Source organism: Pseudorasbora parva, chromosome 6 (assembly GCF_024679245.1).
Source record: "Pseudorasbora parva isolate DD20220531a chromosome 6, ASM2467924v1, whole genome shotgun sequence".
NCBI lineage: Eukaryota > Metazoa > Chordata > Actinopteri > Cypriniformes > Gobionidae > Pseudorasbora > Pseudorasbora parva.
The window spans coordinates 24,790,600-24,812,722 of record NC_090177.1 but is presented as its reverse complement, the minus strand read 5'-3'; the positions used below and the strand labels follow the sequence as shown (position 1 = coordinate 24,812,722).

General features: G+C 37.0%; 1 protein-coding gene across 2 annotated transcripts in view; it reads left to right on the top strand.

Moving 5' to 3' along the window:
• The first annotated feature begins 584 nt into the window (after positions 1-584).
• LOC137078741 (collagen alpha-1(XX) chain) overlaps positions 585-22,123 on the top strand; it is a 30,397-nt gene continuing 8,858 nt past the window's right edge. The window contains exons 1-20 of one of the 2 annotated variants that reach the window (XM_067446385.1): positions 585-840; positions 1,486-1,562; positions 1,771-1,848; positions 5,916-6,020; positions 9,132-9,275; positions 10,638-10,793; positions 12,028-12,216; positions 15,155-15,322; positions 15,512-15,631; positions 16,207-16,371; positions 17,033-17,191; positions 17,293-17,462; positions 17,807-17,936; positions 18,017-18,162; positions 18,280-18,409; positions 19,565-19,704; positions 20,336-20,462; positions 20,547-20,686; positions 20,814-20,946; positions 21,029-21,171. In XM_067446385.1, the coding sequence (XP_067302486.1) occupies positions 5,957-6,020; positions 9,132-9,275; positions 10,638-10,793; positions 12,028-12,216; positions 15,155-15,322; positions 15,512-15,631; positions 16,207-16,371; positions 17,033-17,191; positions 17,293-17,462; positions 17,807-17,936; positions 18,017-18,162; positions 18,280-18,409; positions 19,565-19,704; positions 20,336-20,462; positions 20,547-20,686; positions 20,814-20,946; positions 21,029-21,171 (2,424 nt within the window). In that variant the 5' untranslated portion in view covers positions 585-840; positions 1,486-1,562; positions 1,771-1,848; positions 5,916-5,956. Of the gene's footprint in view, positions 841-1,485; positions 1,563-1,770; positions 1,892-5,915; positions 6,021-9,131; positions 9,276-10,637; positions 10,794-12,027; positions 12,217-15,154; positions 15,323-15,511; positions 15,632-16,206; positions 16,372-17,032; positions 17,192-17,292; positions 17,463-17,806; positions 17,937-18,016; positions 18,163-18,279; positions 18,410-19,564; positions 19,705-20,335; positions 20,463-20,546; positions 20,687-20,813; positions 20,947-21,028; positions 21,172-22,123 lie in introns of both variants that reach the window. The other variant, XM_067446384.1, reaches the window with a different exon arrangement.

The window sequence follows — 22,123 nt, the reverse complement described above, 5'->3', positions numbered from 1 at the left end:
TACTGACGGTGTTGACAAATGTACGATATACAAATATACAAGAATGCCCCATTGACTTTTTATGTTGTTTTTTATTTTATTTTATTTTTTTAACTTTTTTTGACACAAGACTTTTTGAGAGCACTTGTCAAAACCTGACGTTTAAGTATTTTTATTTAGTTGGTACTTTTACTTTTTAACAGGGCTTTTGTGTTTAGGACATGTTTTGTCCAAGAATCAGTGCTAATTAAAGTAGGCTTAGGCTAAAGCAATTAGCTAACTACGCGGACGATTTCACAAAGCCTGTTTGTTTATTTTAATATAGCTATATATATATATATATATTTCAAAACTTCTTTATTCTTCTGTAAAACTTATAGTCAGCAAAAAGTTTTGACACAGCCTTATGCTGCCTTCACGTGCAATCGGAAATATGATAACCCCACTTCTGAAATCGTGATTACTCATCGCATTCAAATCGAATTTTGTTACCCAGGGAACTCGTATTTACAATAATTTCGTGAGCACGTGAAGGCAACATTCTCTCTCTCTCTCTCTCTCTCTCTCTCTCTCTCTCTCTCTCTCTCTCTCTCTCTCTCTCTCTCTCTCTCTCTCTCTCTCTCTCTCTCTCTCTCTCTCTCTCTCTCTCTCTCTCTCGAGCTTTGCCGATACCACCCTGAGTATTTATATTCCCCGCCTCTATATTACTGGAGGAGGGCACTGCACCCAAATCAGATTTCACACCTAACCCAGCCAAAGTAGAGACATAAACGGGAGGGAATGGGAAGTGAGTGACCGGGACTCAATGTGTTAACATCCCTTACCTGTGTGGAATGCGCCAGGTACACGCTTCAGCTTCAGGTAAACTACATTATATCCAATATACCCTTTTTAGAGTCAGAAATAAATTCTGCGTATGTTTTTCCTCAATGCTTTGTTGCGGTTTGCTGTTTTAAAATGATTATTTTTTTTTTTTTTTACAACCGTTCAATTTGCTTTGACTGGTTGTATTTTGCTTCTAGTGGTTCAAGTTTGAGCAGTAGCCTAAGTCATAGGCTAGTTATGTAATGTTTGTAAGACAGTAAAGTCTCACCACCTAGTCAGATATATGCGCAGTTTATGCGGGCTGCTTCAGTTCTAGGTTTCATAATGCACTTGTCTAGCGGTAATGTCTTTCGACAGTTCACTTTAGGTGTGGTAGCCTATCACAACAGAATCTGAACTTTAAAGTTTCACATATCTATTTCTATTCTAATCAATACAACAAGCCAATGCATGTAAATGCCATCTTGTTATGGCCCAAAGCAAGGGAAGGGAGGGGGTCCAATTAAAATAGGAGCCAAATAATTGCACTTCTCAAACATAATTATTGTGTGAAACAAACCAGCACTACTGAGATTTGCTGTTCCCCCATTTATTGTGGTATTTGACAATATATAGTCAGTTCACTTGCTGAAAAGCCTACATTAAGATTTGCAGACATGTCTTTTTATAAATATATTACAGGTGTTCAGCTTTCCCTCCCTCGTCTTGTAATTGACTTCAATGAGCCTGTAATGACCACTTCTGGAGCAGCGCTTTCTGTAAGTGCTCCCATCTCTTTCTGTCTCCCTTTCTTACTCCACAGTCCCCCTTATTGTTTAGAAGGGTATATTTAATTTTTTTTACATTTAATGGTTTGAGATACTCTGTATGTGGCTTCATCAGAGAACAGCAGTTTAATGTTTATTTGGAGTGAATGAACGTTACACTCATTTGTTCGCCTTACTCACAGTGACTATTTTCCCACAGGTCTTTAATTGATACAGTGCAATCATGATGGCCCACATCTCTCCTGTCGTCCTCCCAGAGCGAATGACACTCATCCTGGTGACGATGCTCCTTATGCTTGTTTTTGAAGTTCATACCCAAGGTTATTACCTAACCAATATTGCAATTTTGGCTGTTGTTTGGAGTAATTTTTCATGTTGTGACTGATAACCTTAAAATGGCTGATGTACACATTTGAGCGGCTGATGTACTGCTGGTGCATGGCTCAATATACTATTTTGTCTAACTATATCTATAACTATGTCATGCACAATTAAATACCAGGAGATAACGATAAACTAAATCCAATATAGCAATTTTTTGCAAGTCCCTAAATTCTGCAGATCCTGAATGTTTGTTCTTGTATTTTTACACACGTCTCTGCATCCTTGAAAATTTTCAGAATTTAAGAGCCATGGATAATTGCTGGTGCCTGCTTCCATAATTAGATGTCCTCTTTTCTAACCAAAATGCAAGGCCTGTGCACTTCAAAATTAAATAAAGGGTCAAGTAGCATTCATGCCCTCAAAATAGCAATCCACATATAGCTCTTTTTGTGGGACAGGACTAGATTTGCTTTTTCATTCATTTAAAGGTAACATGTATAATTTTATAATGTTAAAATATTCCTAGCCCGAGTTATTAAAGCCCGAATTTCCTAGTTCGGCACAGAAATTATATTTTAAGTCGTTAATTCAGATATTATATCATATTTATTATTATTTTATTTATTCTGAATGGTATAATCGTGGTATTATATTACTGTTATATAGCGCTAATGCTATATTTGGCTTAAAGATATAAACTATTTGTAGAAAAGACTAAATGTTTTAGTCTGTATAGCTTTTGAAATACGGTCAGAAAACACACAGCTTTTGTTTTGTTTGTGAAATGTCATCTGCATTCCTAAAAGTCTATCTAATGGGGCCAAATTTACAACCCACATGCTAGAAAAGTATGTTGTAACCCCACAAAACAATGAAAAACCTGTAACAGTCGAAAAAGACATTTAGACACTAAAGACACTTTTAGCCAAAATCGAATGATACGGATTCAACTCTGTCTAAATTGTAACTTTGCCCAAGGGAAGGAAATTTCTGGTTAGCAGCACACCAGAAAAGAATAGTCGTTAGAACTTACTGCCTGAGGCCCTTGTGCAACATTGCTGAATCCTTAGACAACTGCACTGCACATAGCCCTTGGAGGACATTGCTACATTTGGGAAAGAAATTTGCCTTAAAATGCTTGGAATAATTTATGTGTCCTCTCTGGGCCTCTTGTTATCTCTGTCTTCCCTAGAGGATACATGCCGTGCTTGTGTTTTCCACACTGTTTTTGTCTGAGCAGTTGGCCACACATTTGTTGACTTCTGGGTTGGTGGTGCTGCTGTGTCGGCTAGAAAGCTTCCTTTTTCTTCTGATCTACTGCCAGTTATTGCAGAGCATACATATTTATTTGTTGCTGCATGGTGTAAAAATGTTGTTACCTTAAGGAGCTATTTCTACCAGATCTGACCCTTAAAAATGAATTTTAGTTATTTAATCTAATGTAGGTGATTTCCATATTTAATAACAACAACAATCGAATAAAAATAATATTTTTGTACTCACTGTAAAAAAAAATAAGGTTGTACAAAAGAAAAAAATCTTAGTACCAATTTCCACTAGCTTTTTTTGTTGACTCAACTTTTGTAAATGACAGTTATACAAACTAAAATAATTGTCTGTGACACATCACAAATTGTCACAAAATTTCTTGAATTGGCTCAACTTCAAAAGATTTGTTACAGAATAGTTGCATATTTCCGGAAAACAAATAATGTCAACACAACAACAACAACAAAAAAGATGTATGTTACAGACAACTTATTTTACCAGCAAAACTTTGTTGCAGCAGATCTTCTGAATTTGGGGGAGAAATGTTTTGCCGCACACAGACATCAAGAATCAGCATGTGAATCTCAACAATGGTGACATGCTTCATGCCGCAATGCATGCTGGGAGCTAACGTAGTATTAAAATGATGGCTCCCAGCATGCATTGCAGCATGAAACGTCACCATTGTTGAGATTCATATGCTGATTCTAGATGTCTGTGTGTTTAAAAAAAGTTCCCACAATGTATTTAAAAATCAAAATTCAGAATGATTGATCTGCAGCATCAAACTTTTGTTGGTAAATATAATATACCATTTATAAAAAATCACTTTGATCATTAATAAAGTAGTAAACTGCTCCCCTTTAATGCTGTTATCTAGATCACCTGATCATTGGTAACAGCATTCTTTGCAACAAATGATGTGTTTGGTTAAACAGTGTTACAAACTCACACAATCCGCTAAGACTCAAACTGCGCAACTAAAGGAAACGCTCATCACCAAAATGGTGACCAAACATTTTCAATAAAAAAAATCTACATATGAACCTGTTCATTCTAAATAAGAACTTCTGTTTCCAAAATGCAAAATGTTGAATTGGCTCAACTACAAAAGATTTGTTATCTCTCCAGAAAACGAATAATGTCAAGTTGACTCAACTAAACATTTTTTTTTGTCACAGACAACTTATTTTCAGTTTGTAACTGTTATTTACAAAAGTTGAGTCGACAAGAAAAAGCTTGGGGAAAATAGTACTAAGATTTTTGTTGTTGTACAAGATTTTTACAGTGTGTTTTTTTGCTAAACCAACACAACAAAATCAGTCATTTCAACTTTTTTCAAGTTGTGTTTTTTACAGTGCTCAAATTAAGCCTGTTAATTTAGATGTTACCACATAAAGCATTTTTTTATACTCATATTTATTTATGATGCATAATGCCTAGCGTTTCACAATTCATCTGAATTGAATGAATTAATTTTTATTTAAAGTAACCCTGTTAATTTACCTTTATGAAGCATCCTTTTTATACAGTTTATACAAGCCAGCATTTCACCATTTCCCTGCTTTTGTAATAAAAATAACAGCAACAATGATTAAAAAAAAAACTAAATTAACAGGAGACATTTAATAAAAAATGTTAATCATATGAAGCACATTTTTATTCGTTATAAAAAACGATACATTTTTTAATAATGCATGAAACCCAGTATTTCACAATTCCCCTTATATAATATTATTAATAATAACAACAATAAACAAAATATTTTAGGTTGAATTAAACCTGGTAATTTAGATGTTACTGGATTAACCATATTTATTCATTTATTTTAATTAAGTGCATGAAACCAATATTTCAACATTCCTCTCATTTTATAATAATAACAACAGCAATAATAATAATATATATAATAATAATAAATAAATAACATATTTTTATTTGAATTAAACCTGTTAATTTAGATGTTATCTTAAATATTATTCATATATTTTTAATACATGATTAAAAAAAAATGTGCACAGTGCATGAAAGATCCCCTTATTTCACTGATTTTATTCCCCTCATAACATAATCTGGGGCTTTAAGACTACAGTAAGAGGGAACAAAGATCTTCATGTTTTTTGGGGTCATATTCACATTGTAAAACTCATCTGGGCTATGACGTTACATGCGTGCATGCATCCCCTTCAGGCTGACCTTCAACCCCACCGAAAAGCAGATTTCCTGTGGTCCTCAACCCCTTGTTACCCTGCAGGGCATTACAGGGCCTGCTTTGAGCGATCGCGGACAGCTGGGGAGAGGGGAAGACGGAGCAGGAAACATGAAAGAGGGGATTGTGACAAGCTGGCATGTGGAAATTATGCAGATAAGCTGAAGACAAGGGCAGAGTTGAGCAAGAGAACAGTGATGAAGGAAAAGGAGGAATGAATAAAAAAAACTTCCAGTTCAAATATTAGAAATTCTCAGAGAGGGGAAGCCGAGGGGGGAAAAAGCCATTGAGAAGCTTTTAGAGGAAGACTTTGATCTTTCAAGATGTACATACCGTAATCTCACATACAGGCCTCTTTTCCCATGATTTTCCCTAGGAGTTACCTTGTTTTTGTCCCTCATCTGACTTATACTACAGAGGACACAAACTTATCAAATGTCAGTCAGGTTAATACTTCGGTTTTCTTTGCTAATAATGTGTTGTGAAAGTGAAGTTGCATTTCCACAAAGCTTGTTTTGTAAAGTCTTTGAATGCATTTCCAGGCCGGCTGAAGCTGACCGTTCTGTCTGAAGATCGGCTGCAGATGAAATGGAAGGAGGCAGAAGGGCCAGTGCAGGGTTACAAGGTCCGTGTGCGGCCCATCACAGGTGAGACCACTTTATTGGTAAATAATTAAGACATTATTACTTCTTACTTCTTACCATGTTAATTTCCCTTGTTGTTACTTTTGCTGCATTCATGTGCTCTCGGAAATATCGTTAAAAAAGAGTTTCCTAAGTAAAAATTGCACATGAACGCCCTCCCATTTCAAAATTTTAATGGGATGTGCTCGTAATCACGACTTCAGAAGTGGGAATTATCAAATTTCTGATAGCACATGAAGGCGGCATTGATCTCACTGTCGGGTCAGTAAGATGTTTAATGTTTTTGAAAGAGGTACACTATGCTCACCAAGGCTGCATTTATTCGATTAATACAATACAGTTAATAAAAAAACTGTTTTCTATTTGAATATTTTAAAATGTAATTAATTAGCTGTAAAGTGCAAGGCTGAATTTTCAGCTGCCATTATTTCAGTCTTTAGTGTCAAATGAATTCTTATTATCAATGTTGAAAACAGTAGTGCTGCTTAAAGGTGCACTATGTAGTATTTTTGCAGTAAAATATCCAAAAACCACTATGCCGGTGTTATATATTTTGTTCAGTTGAGTACCTACAATATCCCAGATGTTTTCAACTATTTGTAAATTGTGAGAAAATTGCTATTTTAACTAAGGACCAGCATAGTTTCAGCATAGCGTCTGAGGAAGTCGCCTGTCAAAGTCGCGCGTCATATCTGCGCTACCTTCAGTTTTGGGTTTTATTTGGCAGGAGTGCTTTATTCTTAGCAGTGGGAACAAGTGAACGCATGGAGTAACGTCATAACATCATTTTCAACACACTTAAATGTATCTAATATGATAAACAGAGCTGCATTACCTCATAATCATAACCGGAAGAGCGGATCAGTGCAGGCGCCTGGCGACTGTGTCCCGTCCCGTCAAGTCCCGGTTTAACAATCGCTCCAGCAGCTGTGCTCAGCTCCACACCACTTGGTCCTGCTCTGCTTCACACTACAGTAACGTTAATAACCGCATGCATGAACGTGATTTCTGCCGAGTCCTATTTTTCACCGGCTGTGAGGTGAAGACCACGTGTCCCAAGATGCTGCGCTCAAACTTTGCGTCATCAAACTACGCATTTGTTTTGAATAGGCGCCCTCTAGTGGACGGAGAGTTGCAAAGTGCACCTTTAATATTTTTGTGGATATATATATTTCCTGATATATATATATATATATATATATATATATATATATATATATATATATATATATATATATATATATATATATATATATATATATATATATATATATATATATATATATATAATTTTTTCAGGATTCTTTGATGTATAAATAGTTTTTAAAAAAACATTTATTTGAAATATATATTTTGGTAGCAATATAGTTTTCTTTAATGTAGATTTCTCTCTCTTTCTCTTTCTCTTGCTCTCTCTTTCTGTCTCTCACTCTCTCCTCTCCCTCTCTTTTGAGCGGTGGTGTATGCAATGTGCATTCATAATGTGCATAATAACACAAAAAGGTGCACACTGATTGTCATGAACAACAGCAAAGCGTGTAGCAGCCATACCTGCTGGCTCCAGGGCACATTAAATCCTCCGCTGCTCTGAGGAAACACCCAAATTTTGTCCGCTACACATAGCAGGAACTGGATTCCATTGAAGCACTCAAATTGATTTAATTTACCAGCAGCATTTTCACACTTCTGAAACAAAAGTCTGTATTTATCAGTAAATAAATCAAATCAATAGAAATCAATTCATTTTAAACTCAGCATGAAACAGAAGTTGAGGTATAGTCTTCCTTATTGTTCGATATAAATGAGTAAAACAGCTTTTTTTCGGGAATTTATTGTATTGTAGTTAGATTAAAGATCATGAGGGAACATATATTTGAAAACGTAATAATGATGTGCACAGACAAATTATTTTCAGTACATTCTTATCCCATTGAGTAAGCATTCAGAACAGGTGAGGAATGGGAAAGCTGGAATTTTGAGAGCTGATGGAATGAGGATAGTCATAACCTTTGCACATATCACCTCTGCCTGACATCTTCATCTTGTTTTTTATTACTGTGTATGTGTCTGTCTTTCTGTGAAACCCCTTCTCTTCTCCCCCCTCTCTCGCTGTCTGTCTTTATCTTTGTCTCTCTTATCTACTGTTCCACCCTTTTGCTCAGGTGAGTCCAGACAGGTCTGTTGCAGTCTCGAGAAAGTTCACACAGGAAAACAAACAGCACACACGCCCCACAGTGTTCCAGGCAGAGACAGAAATAGGCACTCATGTCTTGTAATAAACTCTTACACTCTGCCATCTTTGGATTGTATTTAAATGATACTTCTGTGTAACAAGCCTCAATAAAATGCCTCAATTCCTATTTTCTATATAACTTTTCATAATTCTTTTTTCCCCCCTCTCTGGTACCTTGAAAAACCCCATGCTGTGCCTCATTTCAAAGTCTGCGCCCTCCGGAGGTCGCGTTTCTCAGCAACACACGTCATTGAGGCTGCCTCATTTCAGAAAAGTAGCCTTTACATTCCAAATTACGCAAGAAATTACAGTAATTTACACCTCATAAGGAATAACATTGTTTTTATAATGGTTACTTTTCTGAAATGACACTTTCTAGATGATGTACTTTTAACATCTATACTAGAATTTTTTTAATTTTGTGCACATCAAATTATCTATAACCACATTGCACCTCAATTACATTTTTTATATATTTTTATGTAATTTATTTAAATAAAATGGGTGACTATTTTCCAAAATGAAACTGCATTTAATATAATATCCATATAATATACATATAATATCAGCTGCATTACATTATAAATTCACAAAATAATCTTGACCAACAGATTCTGTTTCAACTGTTAAAATCTGAATGAAATGCAGACGGTAAGAAACTCTTGTATATCAACAATTCAAGGGATCTTTAATTCCTCAGCTCAACCAATGCCGTGAGTTTGGGGGTGGGATTATCTACTTATCCATTCAATAGTGTTTGTTCACAAAATCTGATTAAAACCTTTACTTTTGCAGGTGTTTTGGTGATTCTCGTACTGGTATAAACTTTACACACTGTACACGCTGTAAATCTAAATCTACTATTTCTTTTTCTTTCCCAGAGGTTCAGCAGCCAGAGCTGATGCTGACGACCACACGCGGCCGGGCCACGGTAGCAGGCCTGGACTCCAGACAGGAGTACCTCCTCCAAGTCCTGGTGCTCAATGGGACACAGGAGAAACTCGTGGCGAAAAGACGTTTTACCAGTAAGGCCCCCAAATGACACTTCATATGCACTTGTGTTACAATGGCTGCTGCGTGCGCATGTTCGTTAAGTCAATGAGACCGTAGGGTGTCCCATTTGTTATTTTAGATTTCAGAAGGGTGCTCAAGAGCGCCCCCCTTTGCAGTCGATATACGACCTCGATGCACACTTTTGCCAAACGTGCTCCACAGCAGACTTATGTTTCTATATGGTTGCTAAGGTATTTAGAATTTCTGCTAGAGTGTTGCTGGGTGAGTTGGCCCAAGCCAAAAGAGCCAACCTTCAACTCCTTCCTGTAACCTCTATGGGATTTTTCAACCATTAAAATAATAAGTGTCATTACTTAGGAAAGTAATTGCACATCAAGCTACATGATTTTGAGGGATCATTCACATCTGTACCAAAAATGGTAGAGTATGCCTCAAAGCTTAATATCAGGATTAGAGGTTTCTCCTTCAAATTGTTGTTGGAGGTTGGGGATCTTTCCAAAATAAGAGCTTATTGTGTGTGAGAAGCAATCTGTATGTCATAGTTCCCAGCGTTCAAAAGCTTTCAACACATTACCCAAAGTACAGAAACCATTCCTTTGAACACATCACAAACACAGGCAGTGTTCAGGAGGGAACTGTCTATAATTGACAGTGTCAAATGGTGGATTCCTGCCAGATTACAGACTGGGACTGACTCTTGTGTCTTTACAGGCACAAAACACTTTTGGAATTCCCTTTAAAACACAGTAATGTTCCACCGAAACGACCACCATGAAAGAAACCTGATATCAGATGATGAAATGCCTTAGTAAAGAACCTGGCTTTGCATTTGAAATTCCCCTTAGCTGTGAATGTGTTAAAATAAGAATGGAGATGGGAGAGCAGACTTTATTTCAAAATAGCTTGGTGTTGTCATTGTCAAAAGATGCAGACTATGCCAAACATCTCCCATATGTTGGTATGAGAGGTTGGGAGAGTAGGTTACTGTGTCGAGCCGTGCAGGTCGAGACAGGCCAGTCATGTGGTTTGACTAGAGGGTCATGCTTGCTTCTCTGAAGAGGATTATTCCATTGTTCTCTCATAAAAGCCAAAGCATCCACTCAGTTTTTCCACGTGAATCTGCTATCATAAAGGTGTTAACAAAATAGGGCTTAAACACAGTGTACTTCTTAATCTGATTCACCTAATAATGGTTTACTAAATAAATAAGCAAAAAAACTATATATTTATATTGTAACTAAACTATATATATATATATTTACGAATTTATAATTTGTTCCTTTCTCACGTATAGAGTACACATGCTTTATCTGTTTATTTTCATATCATCCACCCAGTCATCTTTTCTTTCCCTGTTCCTCATGTTCTCATAGTCGATGGGTTGCGTGAGGAAGAGTTGATCCGCAGCGGGAACAGGGAGCAGAAGAAGAAAACTCCCTCCATTGGCTCTGGCTCTGGAGAAGTGGATGACGTGACAGAGGCTCTAGCAGCCCTTCCAACTGTACTCTACCGAGAACCAACGACTACAGGTAGTGGACCCGCCAGTGGACCCGTTGTCTGCCAATTTCTATATATTTATTTGTCAACCACAACCATACAACATCGATAATAATAAGAAATGTTTCTTGAGAATCAAATCAGCATATTAGAATGATTTTTGAAGGATCATGTAACACTGAAGAGAAGACTGGAGTAATGATGCTGACAATTCAGCTTGGCCATAACAGGAATAAATTACATCTTAAAATATATTAAAAGAAAAAAGTTATTTGAAACTGACATAACTTTCATTTTCGGGTGAACTAACCCTTTAAGTACTTTTTCAGTGTGAAATATCAGTGTAGGCCTGGTTTTGCAGTTTTCGCTTCAACTCCAGATGTGTGAAATGGTGTTACTAAAATGATTTGATGAACATTTCTTAGTGATCAACCAAATTTACTTCTGCCTAACCAGATGTACAAAGCTAAGGAGCTCTTTGCCGGCATTCTGTCCCACGGCCTCTCTGTCATTATATGTTTTTTACTGGTGGGGCTACAGATAGTTGAAATGGCGCCAGCTCCTTAACTAACCTATTAATAAGAGTCCATTCACCCCCAAATGCCTATAATCAATGCTGCCTTAATGGGACAGGACAGGACAAGGAGGGGATGCTGTCCACCTATGCTGAGTGCGCATTTAAAACAAGGCGGGGTGTGGGAACTCAGACACCATCACTAGCTGTACTCTATATATTTTGATACCCCTTAAACAATCCTCAAACATTCTTCTGAAACCACTTAACATACATTCAAATTTAGTTTTGTAGAAAATTTAAGATGTTGATGTTGTATAACAATTTAAACAATTTTGTGTAAGCTTTACTATTAAATACATTTAGGATTAAAGGATTAATCCCAATAATTCACCAACTGCAATAGTAATCATCATATCATCATACTAATACTGACCTGCAATGGTCTGCTAGCATTTCTTGTATACAGTACTTGATTGTACTTAGTCTTGCATCTATTTAACCATTATTGCTATAATTATGTCCAAATGTTTTGATTGTCATGCACATCCTTGAGTCAAATTCACCCATTTTAAGGTCATTGAAATTCAAATTCACAGTTGCAAAAGACCTGTTTTATTTAAAAAAATTAATTGAAATTTAAAGTGTTTGGATCAATCTGACAAGATTGCTTTATTATACTTTTTTAGCTGCAATACATATAAAAATATTTATTTAGCTATTTATCTTTTAATGTGTTTGTGCTACTATAGAGCCTCCTGCTGTACCTGAGCTTGAGCCAGAAGTTGACAGAAGCCCTAAAGAAAAGAAAAAAAAAGACAAGAATCGATCCAAGACTGAGGATAAAAACGATCAAGAAGATAATGGAGGGAAGTCAGTCAGAGAGGAGGTCACCAACACCAACAAACCGAGAAAAAACACCCCAACTCAACCTGTCACAGGTTAATACCACTTTTAGGGAGTTTTATGGTACTTAATTATATTTGTGCTGTAGTTATAATACATTTTTTCACTTTTTGAGCATGAACCTGAAAATGAAATTTAGGGTCCATGCTCAAAAAAACTAAATAATTACAAAATGTTATGTTTATTAAATTATTAAATTATTAAAAATTCAGAAAATAATATTTTCACATTGTATATGTATGTATATATATTAGGGCCGGGACTCGATTAAAAAATATATTCTAATTAATTAGATTAGGCTTTGTAATTAATTAATCGAAATTAATCACATTTTAATTGCATATAAATATTTGACCTGAGAACAGTGAGAAGTAATTTTACACATGGATTTTTAGTATACCATTGAATAATGACTGAATACATAAGCTTAATCAACAAAATGTTTATTTATTTCAGTCCATCAGACCAGTGCAATGTTTGCCATTAAGTGAAGCAAAAGCATATTTGTGATATTTGAGGCTCGATGTGCTGCAGTGATACACAAATTCCTCATTGTATAGCTTGCACACAACCATGCTCTTGTCGACGCTTCCATCCTTTCGTTTTTTAAAACAAAATTTCCCATCCACGGGGCCAAGAAAAGCGGTCTCATCAGCTTCTTCGTAAATGTTCACTGTGGTTTGTTGTTGTCGTGACCATTGTGACTCCTATGTGTTGCGTGACTCGTGAACGCTAGTTGGTGTTCCAGTATAATCGGTCCGTCGAAACTCATTCATTGAAAAACGTTCCGCGATGCAAAAATAAGTGTGGTTAAAATTGTTATTTATTTTTTGCGTAATTAATCTTAATTAACATGTTAAAGCAGCACTAGGTAACTTTTCAACCTTCATAATATATTTTCAAGACTCTTGTGATGATACATCGACTTACAATAGGTTGAATGACACGTCTGCCATAGCTTGATGGGGTCTGTATTGTTTTTAATCGTACTTTTAAACTTCGGGTTTCGGGTAGTAACCCGAGAACAAAAAGAACTACAAAATTCGACTGCTTTACGGCATATACGTCACTTCCACCAACACCCACACTTCCCTAAATTCGGACGTGCGAGCCCAACTTTGTTCGTCGGATAATATAGTCATGTCCGAAGCAGCACAAACACATAAGAAATAAAAGGTTTTGTTGGAGGAAAGCGATAAGAGGAAACGAAAAAGTGATGGGATTAAAGGCAGGACGAGGATCAACATGTGACCAGCGTTTGCTCGTTGGCGTGAGCTGAAGGAGGCGTGCCCGACCGATGCTGTCCTGCTTGTTACGGTGATTACCTACCACTCAAACATTGAATTGTAGTATCATAGATTCTGTAAAACGGTAACCAATAGAATACTATAATGACGCTGGCTTGCAAACGTGTGCATCGGGATTATTTGGCGTTTGAAAAAAATAAAACCCATGAAATTATATTCATATGACATGCTGAAACATATGCCACTGACTGTAACGTTACCTGGGATGAAGACATTTCACACGCGCCGCCAGAAGAACACCTGCATGTGAACTCCTCCTGCAGTGTTCAGGGTAACTGTTAGTGCTGCACCAACCCGCGGGGCCGCTTTTATGAAGTTATTTGGCCCGCCCCGCACCACTGTATATATTTTTACGACCCGCCGCGCACCCGCGACCATTAAATAGACATACGGGGTCCGGGGGTTATGAGACGACCCGCGCATCACTAGTTCAGGGCTATCAGGGCTGTCATGTCAACAAATGCACGCGCGACGATGGCATCCCCTGTTGTAGGATGACAGAGTTTACGACAGTAGTTGAGGACATTATTTCCTGTAGGGGGACACCGAGAGCAAAAGTAGCCAAGTCCTGCTTTAAAGTCCCGTAATTAATTAATCTTAATTAACGCGTTAAAGTCCCGGCCCTAATATATATATATATATATATATATATATATATATATATATATATATATATATATATATATATATATATATATATATATTCAAAAACACACATTACTCTAAAACAGCAAGAAAATAAATTTAACAAGCCATAAATCTAAACAAGATGTTCCAGATTTCAGCTTCATTACTCATAAAATGAGCTTTCAGTAAAATTTTGATTATGTGCAGTACCAAAAGTTTTCACTAGATGAAATTCGTCTCCCATTCGTTTCCAATGTGAGCATTTTTTACCATGAGGAGTACAAATACGACAATTTATTATCAGGACTGTGATGGCTGGTGCGATGGGATCTCGCAAGGACCATTTAACCTTTTTGAAACATGTCCATGATTTTTTTTTTTCACATGGCAAGTGCCAAAACCTTTACCAAATTTTGAACCATTCAGATGAAGCAAAAAAATGAAAACAAAACCGACATTTTTTTCTGTCAAAAATGACTAAAGCGCACCAGAGGGTTAAATCAGATGGACAAACAGCTATTAAAAAGATAATGTACAATGTTACTGACCTCATAAATATGCAAATGTAAAATGCACAATGAATCACAGGAACATATTAGGGTCAGTGTTTAACAGATTTAATGAGCTGTGTTGATGTTTCCTGTGTCTGTAGTGAGGGCTAATAACAGAATTAGAGACCAACTAGATTTAATGGCGCTGTAGGTTGTTATCAAGGCCCCTCGTGTGCCCTCAGGACTGAAATTAGTTCCCTCTTTCCTCCCATCTGTAAAAAACACATGCATAGATAGAATTGCACAATGGAGTAACACATACTGTATATGTATTGCAAAAAGTGCTCTTGCAAAATCTCTCCACAAAGTGCTTGATATAGGAGCAAAGAGGATTGCAAAATGTTTGCAGAAAATACTCATGAATACCCCTCACAGCAAAATATAACCACAAACATGCACAGACTAGAGACATTAAAAACATTCTAACGCTCCGTTTGTGTTGCCTTATTAAAACAGCAGTGTTTGAAATTTGTCCAATGTGTCTTAAGCCGTTTCCACACGAAAGCCGTTTGAATGCAGCGCTGGCGTTCAGGCAGATCTGGTCCTACTGGTAGATGGGTCCTGGAGCATCGGCCGCACAAACTTCAGAAAAGTGCGGGACTTTCTGGAGGGCCTGGCTGTCCCCTTTCACATTGGCCCAAAGGGCGTGCAGATAGGTGAGATACTATTTCAGGGGTATATACGCTGCGGTCACAGCTGTGCATTTTAGTTGTAACATTTAAACTTTACTCAATTAAATATTTAAAGAAAGTTTATATAGTACTGTTTAAAGGTTTTTGGTCTCCCATCTTTTATTAATTTATTACATCATTGCTGTTTAAAAGTATTTTTTGTTGTTGTTTCAGCATTATCTCAGTACAGTGGGGATCCACGCACAGAGTGGCATCTTAATAATTTCACCTCAAGAGAGCCGCTTTTGGAGGCTATCAGGAACTTCAGATATAAGGGAGGCAACACATTCACTGGTAACTAGATATTATTCCTTAGCAGCCTGACATTAATAAATATTATAAAAAGGTTAGACTCTAAATTCTGATTGGCTGAGCTGCACTCAATGCCATTGGACAATGCGATAAATGCACATAAATGTCCTTTGAATGCACATTCTATGGTAATGTATTAAGTTGCTTGGCAACCACAAACACCCAGAGATTATGTCTCTAATTTATCAGGTTAAATATAACAGCCTATTTTACTTAGAGACTGATACTGATAACATTTACTAGCCAGTACAGGTATGACCAATAATATCATGCATCCTTTAATATCTATTGAACATTTATGTATTGTAGTTGTCACCATTAATAAGCAATTATTTTTCCTGTGGTAAGGAGGGTTTCGTCATTCCAAAGAACACCTCTTACGCATTGTAAATTCAATAAAAAGCACAGCATCTTGTGTCTTATTGTTTTTCGTCTTAACCCAACAGTCTAATCCAGCATTGATGATAGGATTTTTTTATGTAACCAACATATGAATTTTTCTGCAAATGAGAACTACTTCACTGTCCATTTTTAACATAATGTTGTCTGTACCTAAGGTCAGGCTCTCATCCACGCTCTTGAGAACAATCTAAAGGAGGAGGTGGGGGCACGGCCCAACACCCCACAATTCCTGCTGCTGTTGACTGATGGGAAATCTCAGGATGATGCCATTGCTGCAGCCAACAGGCTGAAGAATGCTGGTGTGGAGATCATTGCCATAGGTGAGAGCTTCTCTTAGCGAATTGCACATAGAGTGAAATTAATTTCACAGAGGCTTTCAAGATGGACACTGTTTGCTAATCAATACACTACCATTCAAAAGTTTGTGGTCGGTAAGATTTTAATGTTTTTTGGAAAAAAAATCTCTTATGCTCACTACATTTATTTGATTAAAAATAAAGTAAAAACAGTAATATTGTGATATTACAATATTGTCAAATGTTATTACCATTACTCCAGTATTCAGTGTCACATGATGAGAAATCATTCTAATTGACTCTTTTCACCTTTCCGGGTTTCTTAGAAGCGAAAGTTGTCATAGTTGGGTAACTTCTAATGATGTGAATAGGAGATTACATTAAATATTTTTGTGTGTGTTCCAATTTGCTCAAATAGCAAAAGAAAAAATCCACAATACTGTTTTCACAACTTTCAAAAAGAAGAAAAAAAATAGAGAGATTGATAACGGTAGTCATATGAGAGAAAGATGATAATTTTACCATCACTCCCAACGTTAAAACGCGTCATCACAGTCTGAAAAAGAGTAAGTCCATAAAAGTCCATATATTTACATATGCACATATTTAAAATGACCTTGCTGTAGTTATGTATATATACACATAATGTTTTATGTTGTTGTATTTCTTTCCCACTCATGTCCAGGTGTGAAAAATGCAGATGAGGCAGAGTTGAGGCAGGTGGCTTCTGAACCACTGGAGCTGAATGTATATAACGTGAATGATTTTCCTCTGCTCAGTAAACTGGTGGGAAGACTAGCACGCATCCTCTGTGGCAAGATTGAAGAACGTATAAAAGCGAAGAGTAGGTCAATCACACACACAATCGTTTGCATTATATTTGAGCCTACAAATTTCTTCTATGTACTCTCTTTAAATGAAACGCAATGTGTCTTTGGTAAAAAGGAATGGAGCGACCCACTCAGGACCCAGTTCTGTCCTATCCCAGCCCAACTGATCTGCGATATGTAGGACTAGGCTCGCGAGAGGTGCGTCTGCGTTGGACACCACCCAGCAAAGATCCCCAACAGTACAGAGTAGTGTACCACACAGCTGAAGGACAGAGTCTGAAAGAGGTGAGCCAAGTGTCTTACTTCAGAGCGCCAGGAAATTGAGGAAATGTTGGTTTGTTGGTGCCACCTAAAGGACACTTTCCCTGCTGTAGTTATAATATCATTCAGAAAACTCACTTCATGCATGCATATTTCTCACCATTTTATTTTTATAATTTCTTTTTACAACTGTTTTAATTGTCCTTGTTTTTATTTTAATTCTTACACGTGGTATTCTTATTTCTTATGCATATGTTATGACTATTTAAATTAATTTATATGTAAAGCACTTTGAATTGCCATTGTGCATGAAATGTGCTATACAAATAAACTTGCCTTGCCTTGCCTAACCTTGCCATTGATCTCAGGTGGTGTTGAATGGAACTAGCTCAACTACGCTCCTGACAGGACTGTCCTCACAGACACAGTACCACCTATCCATCTTTCCCATCTATGAGAACAAAGTGGGCTCTGCTCTCAGAGGCACCTTCACGACATGTGAGTATTAAACTTTTCACTTTTTTTTTTTTTTTGCTGATAATATAATTTGGTTTAATGAAACGCTGTCCTCTTTAAAGTACCATTGGCGGTACCTGAAGCTCTAGAGGTCACCGCCTCCTCCCCCAGCAGTCTGCGGGTGCGCTGGCAACCGGCAACAGGAGCCACACAGTACATGGCCTTATACTCAGCACTTAATGATGGAGAGCCTGATGATGCCAAAGAAGTGAGTCTGGAATCCTGTGATGTCTCACCATGTGGCTCCGTGTTTCTAATTATGTAACATAATTATGTCTAATTATGGTTTGATTTATTTTCGTGTGCTCTTGTTGTTTTGTGCCAGGTGAAATTTGGACCCTCTCAGACGGATGTGGAGTTGGTGGATCTGATGCCGTCCACAGATTACTCAGTCACACTTTATGCTTTGTATGATGAGGACCCTAGTGACCCAATCACAGCCATCGGAACCACATGTAAATATTGATTCATTATCAGCATTTACATAGAAATGTATCTACCTCTATCTGAGGTCTGTGCTGGACTGATTTCCCTGCTCACGCACGCTTTTATCAACTTTCCGCAATGACAATTTTTTCTAGGGAGTCACAAATATGATGTTTTCCTTTGTGTACAAAAAAAAACTTTGTGTAAAAAATCTATATAACATGCTAAATTATATCAACATTTACTCACCCTGATGTAATTTCAAACCTGTATGACTTTCTTTCTTCTGTGGAACATAAAAGAAGATAATTTGAGAAATGTCTACGTCAGTTCCAATTGTATTTCCACTTCAGCATGGTTCGGCACCGCACGATTACAAACAGTTTTCGGCCTGGAATTCTCAGCATGATTATTGAACCTTGCTGGTAGAACTCAGAATTGGTCACTTGTCTGTTGCCTGGCTGTTGTTTTCTTTCTGTAAATTATTTTTCTGAATTACATATTCAAAGAGCTCCATTATGAGCCCGCAGTGAAAAATGAAACCATATCTGTACTGGCTGGGTCAGATCGGCACAGAATAGAATGGCTAATCAACAAGAATGGCCCAACGGTGGAAAAGCGGATATAGTATTTTTCTGTTTTTTTGTCCATACAATGAAAGGTAATGGAAGCTGTTTGGTTACCAATATTTTTCTAAATATCTTATTTATGTTCTACAGAAGAATAAAACTCATGCAGGTTTGGAATGAGAGAATGAATAGTAAATGATGAAAGAATTTAAATTTTTGGGTGAATTATCCCTTTAATAATGTCATATAAGAGAAGAAACTGCACATAGATGGTCTACATTAACCCCTTTTTGATTCTCAAAGGTAAACATAAAATCAAACTTGGAAATGAACTGTTTTTGTTTTGGACACAAATGCTGAACGCTTGTTTGTAAGAAGGACCTTTGTGAACCCTTTGATGATTAACGTGAATCACTGAATCGTTTTGAACCAATTCATTGAAATAAACAATTCATCAAATGAGAAACTGACACAGGAAACTGATAACTGACTCCCACCTTTAACTCAGAAGTTTGTCAGAAGAGTCCTGCAGGAATCCCATGAGAATGCAAACCTCTACCTCTGTCTTTTGCTCATTCCCTCTGTTCTTTATCTCGTCTGTTTATTTTTTTCCAGTCCCATTGCCGTCTCCTCTCAGTTTGCAATTTCCCATGGTCAGTCATAGCACTCTGAAGGTCACATGGGTCCCCGGAGCTGTCGATGTACCTGCACACCGTATCGTCTACAGCACCAATCACGGCAGTGATGTCAAGCAGGTAAGCGGGTCCCAAAAGTCTCTTGTTAAGTTTTTGATGAGGTTCTGGTGTTCCAAACAGCTTCTTTCTTTCTTTTTTTTTTTTTTAGAAATGCTAGTGCAGATTGAACTATTGTTTAATAGTTTGGAGTCAGTAAGTTCTCGTTTTTTAACAAATAAATACTTTTATTTAGCAAGAATGCATTTAATTGCTCAGAAGTGGTAGTAAAGACTTTCGTATTGCAACAAACATTTCCATTTCTAATAAATACTGATTTTTGAGCTTTCTATTATGAAAGAAATGTTTCTTGAGCATCAAATCAGCTTGATAGAAAGATTTCTGAAGGATCATGTAACACTGAAGACTGGAGTAATGATGCTGAAATTTCCATCACAGGAATAAATTACTTATATGTATTTTTGGGGGAGGGGCATTTTTGCCACTTTTTGATCGAGACGGTCAAGGAGAGACAGGAAGCAATACGAGAGGAGAGAGAGGCACAGGGTCGGAAAAAAACAATGAGATGGGACTCAAACTCAGCTATGGCTATTTCAATTCAATAATTACTGATTTTACTGTATTTTCTGCCTTGGTGAGCATACAAGACTTTTGAGCTACAGTGTACATTATGTACTCAATCTCTGTTTCTCAGGTGGAGGTCAAAGGTGTGAACACAGTGTTGCTGCAGAATCTCTCTTCCCTCTCCAGGTATCTGGTATCAGTCCAGTCACTCTATGAAAAGGGCCTGTCCACTCCTGTCACAGCCAATGTCACTACCTGTAAGTCACACACATTTTTGAAAAGTTTCATTTTGTGACTCCAGTTTGGAAGATTGATTCTTAAATGCTCTTTAAATATTTCAGTGAGGGTCCCAGCTCCCTCAGATCTAAGAGTCGCTAACTTCTCCGGCAGTGACATAACAGTGCGATGGGAAGCTGCGGCGGATGACGTGGTCTCTTATCTCATCAAATGGATTTCCCTCAGTGGAGGAGACCTCAGGCAGGTTCGCTCCAACTCTAGCATTTCCTGTGTTATGTATGTGCAGATAGTATTGATTGAAATAGCTTTGATTACTGCATGAATTTAGTAAGTAATTTGGTAATAGGTGTTAATTCATGGCTATATTCCAGCTGACAGTGGATGGGGAGAGTGAGGGGGCGATCTTGGAAGAGGTTGAGGAAGATAAGGAATATCAGATTTCACTCTCCGCATTATATGCCGATGGGGCTCAGAGTGAGGCTGTGGCCATACGATACAGCACCTGTAAGTATTTAAACGTATACACATATAAAACCTTTGACTACAAATCATAAATATCTTTGTTGTATTTTTTGTGCTGCTTTAGTGTCTGGAGGTGGTCCGAGCAGTTTATCCATCTCAGAGGAGACGGCAGTCAGTATGATGGTCACCTGGGTTCACCCCAACGCCCATGTGCTTCAGTACCGTGTTTCATACACTCCCCTCAATGGGGATACAAGGGAGAACACAGTGAGTGCTTTTAGAAGAGTGAAACATCTTTTTTTGTATGGCCCATGTAGTCAACATGTACTCCAGATTCCAGTCTGGGCTTTTAAAGCAACCACTCAGAACACTGTAGCAACCTTTTACAAAGGCACTTAAAACCTTTTAGATCCGCTTGGAACACTGGCTACTGAATAGCCAAACACCAATCATATTTTCTTCAGACAATGTAAAGATCTAGTTCCCACTAAATTAAAATCTTCATGATAAGTGAAATAAAACAAAACAATTTAGTGACTCACAAATTAATAAAATAATGGCCTTCAATTAATTTGTTTTGACACCATATATTATGAAATCTTACAACCCATTCTGTTTTATTCATAAAAAATCCAAATGATAACGCTGTTCATTAATAAATTAGATTTTTTTTTAAATATAGTACAATAGAAAAGATTTTTTTTTTTAAAGGAATAGTTCACCCAAAAATGAAAATTGCCCCATGATTTACTCACCCTCAAATCATCCAAGGTGTATATGACATTCTTTTTTCAGACTAATGCAATCAGATTTATATATTTAAAAAAATGTCCTGGCTAATCTAAGCTTTATAATGGCAGCCCAAAATTTGAATCCCGAAAAAAGTGCATCCATCCATTATAAAAGTAACCCACATGTCTCCGGGCCTACTGAAATGAATCGATGCATTTGTGTAAAAAATATACATATATCCATATTTAACACGTTATAAAGTAAAATATCTAGCTTCTGCCAGAACGCCTTCCATTTATCAAATAAATGGATCCTTGGTGAGCATGAAAGACCTCTTTCAAAATCATCTTACCAATATGTTTACTCTTCTCATCAAATCTTACCGTCCCCAAACTTATGAATGATAGTGTGTATATGATATATATTACGATGTTATTATTAAGATATTAGATCTTTTTAATTATAACCCTAACTCTAACCCTACCCT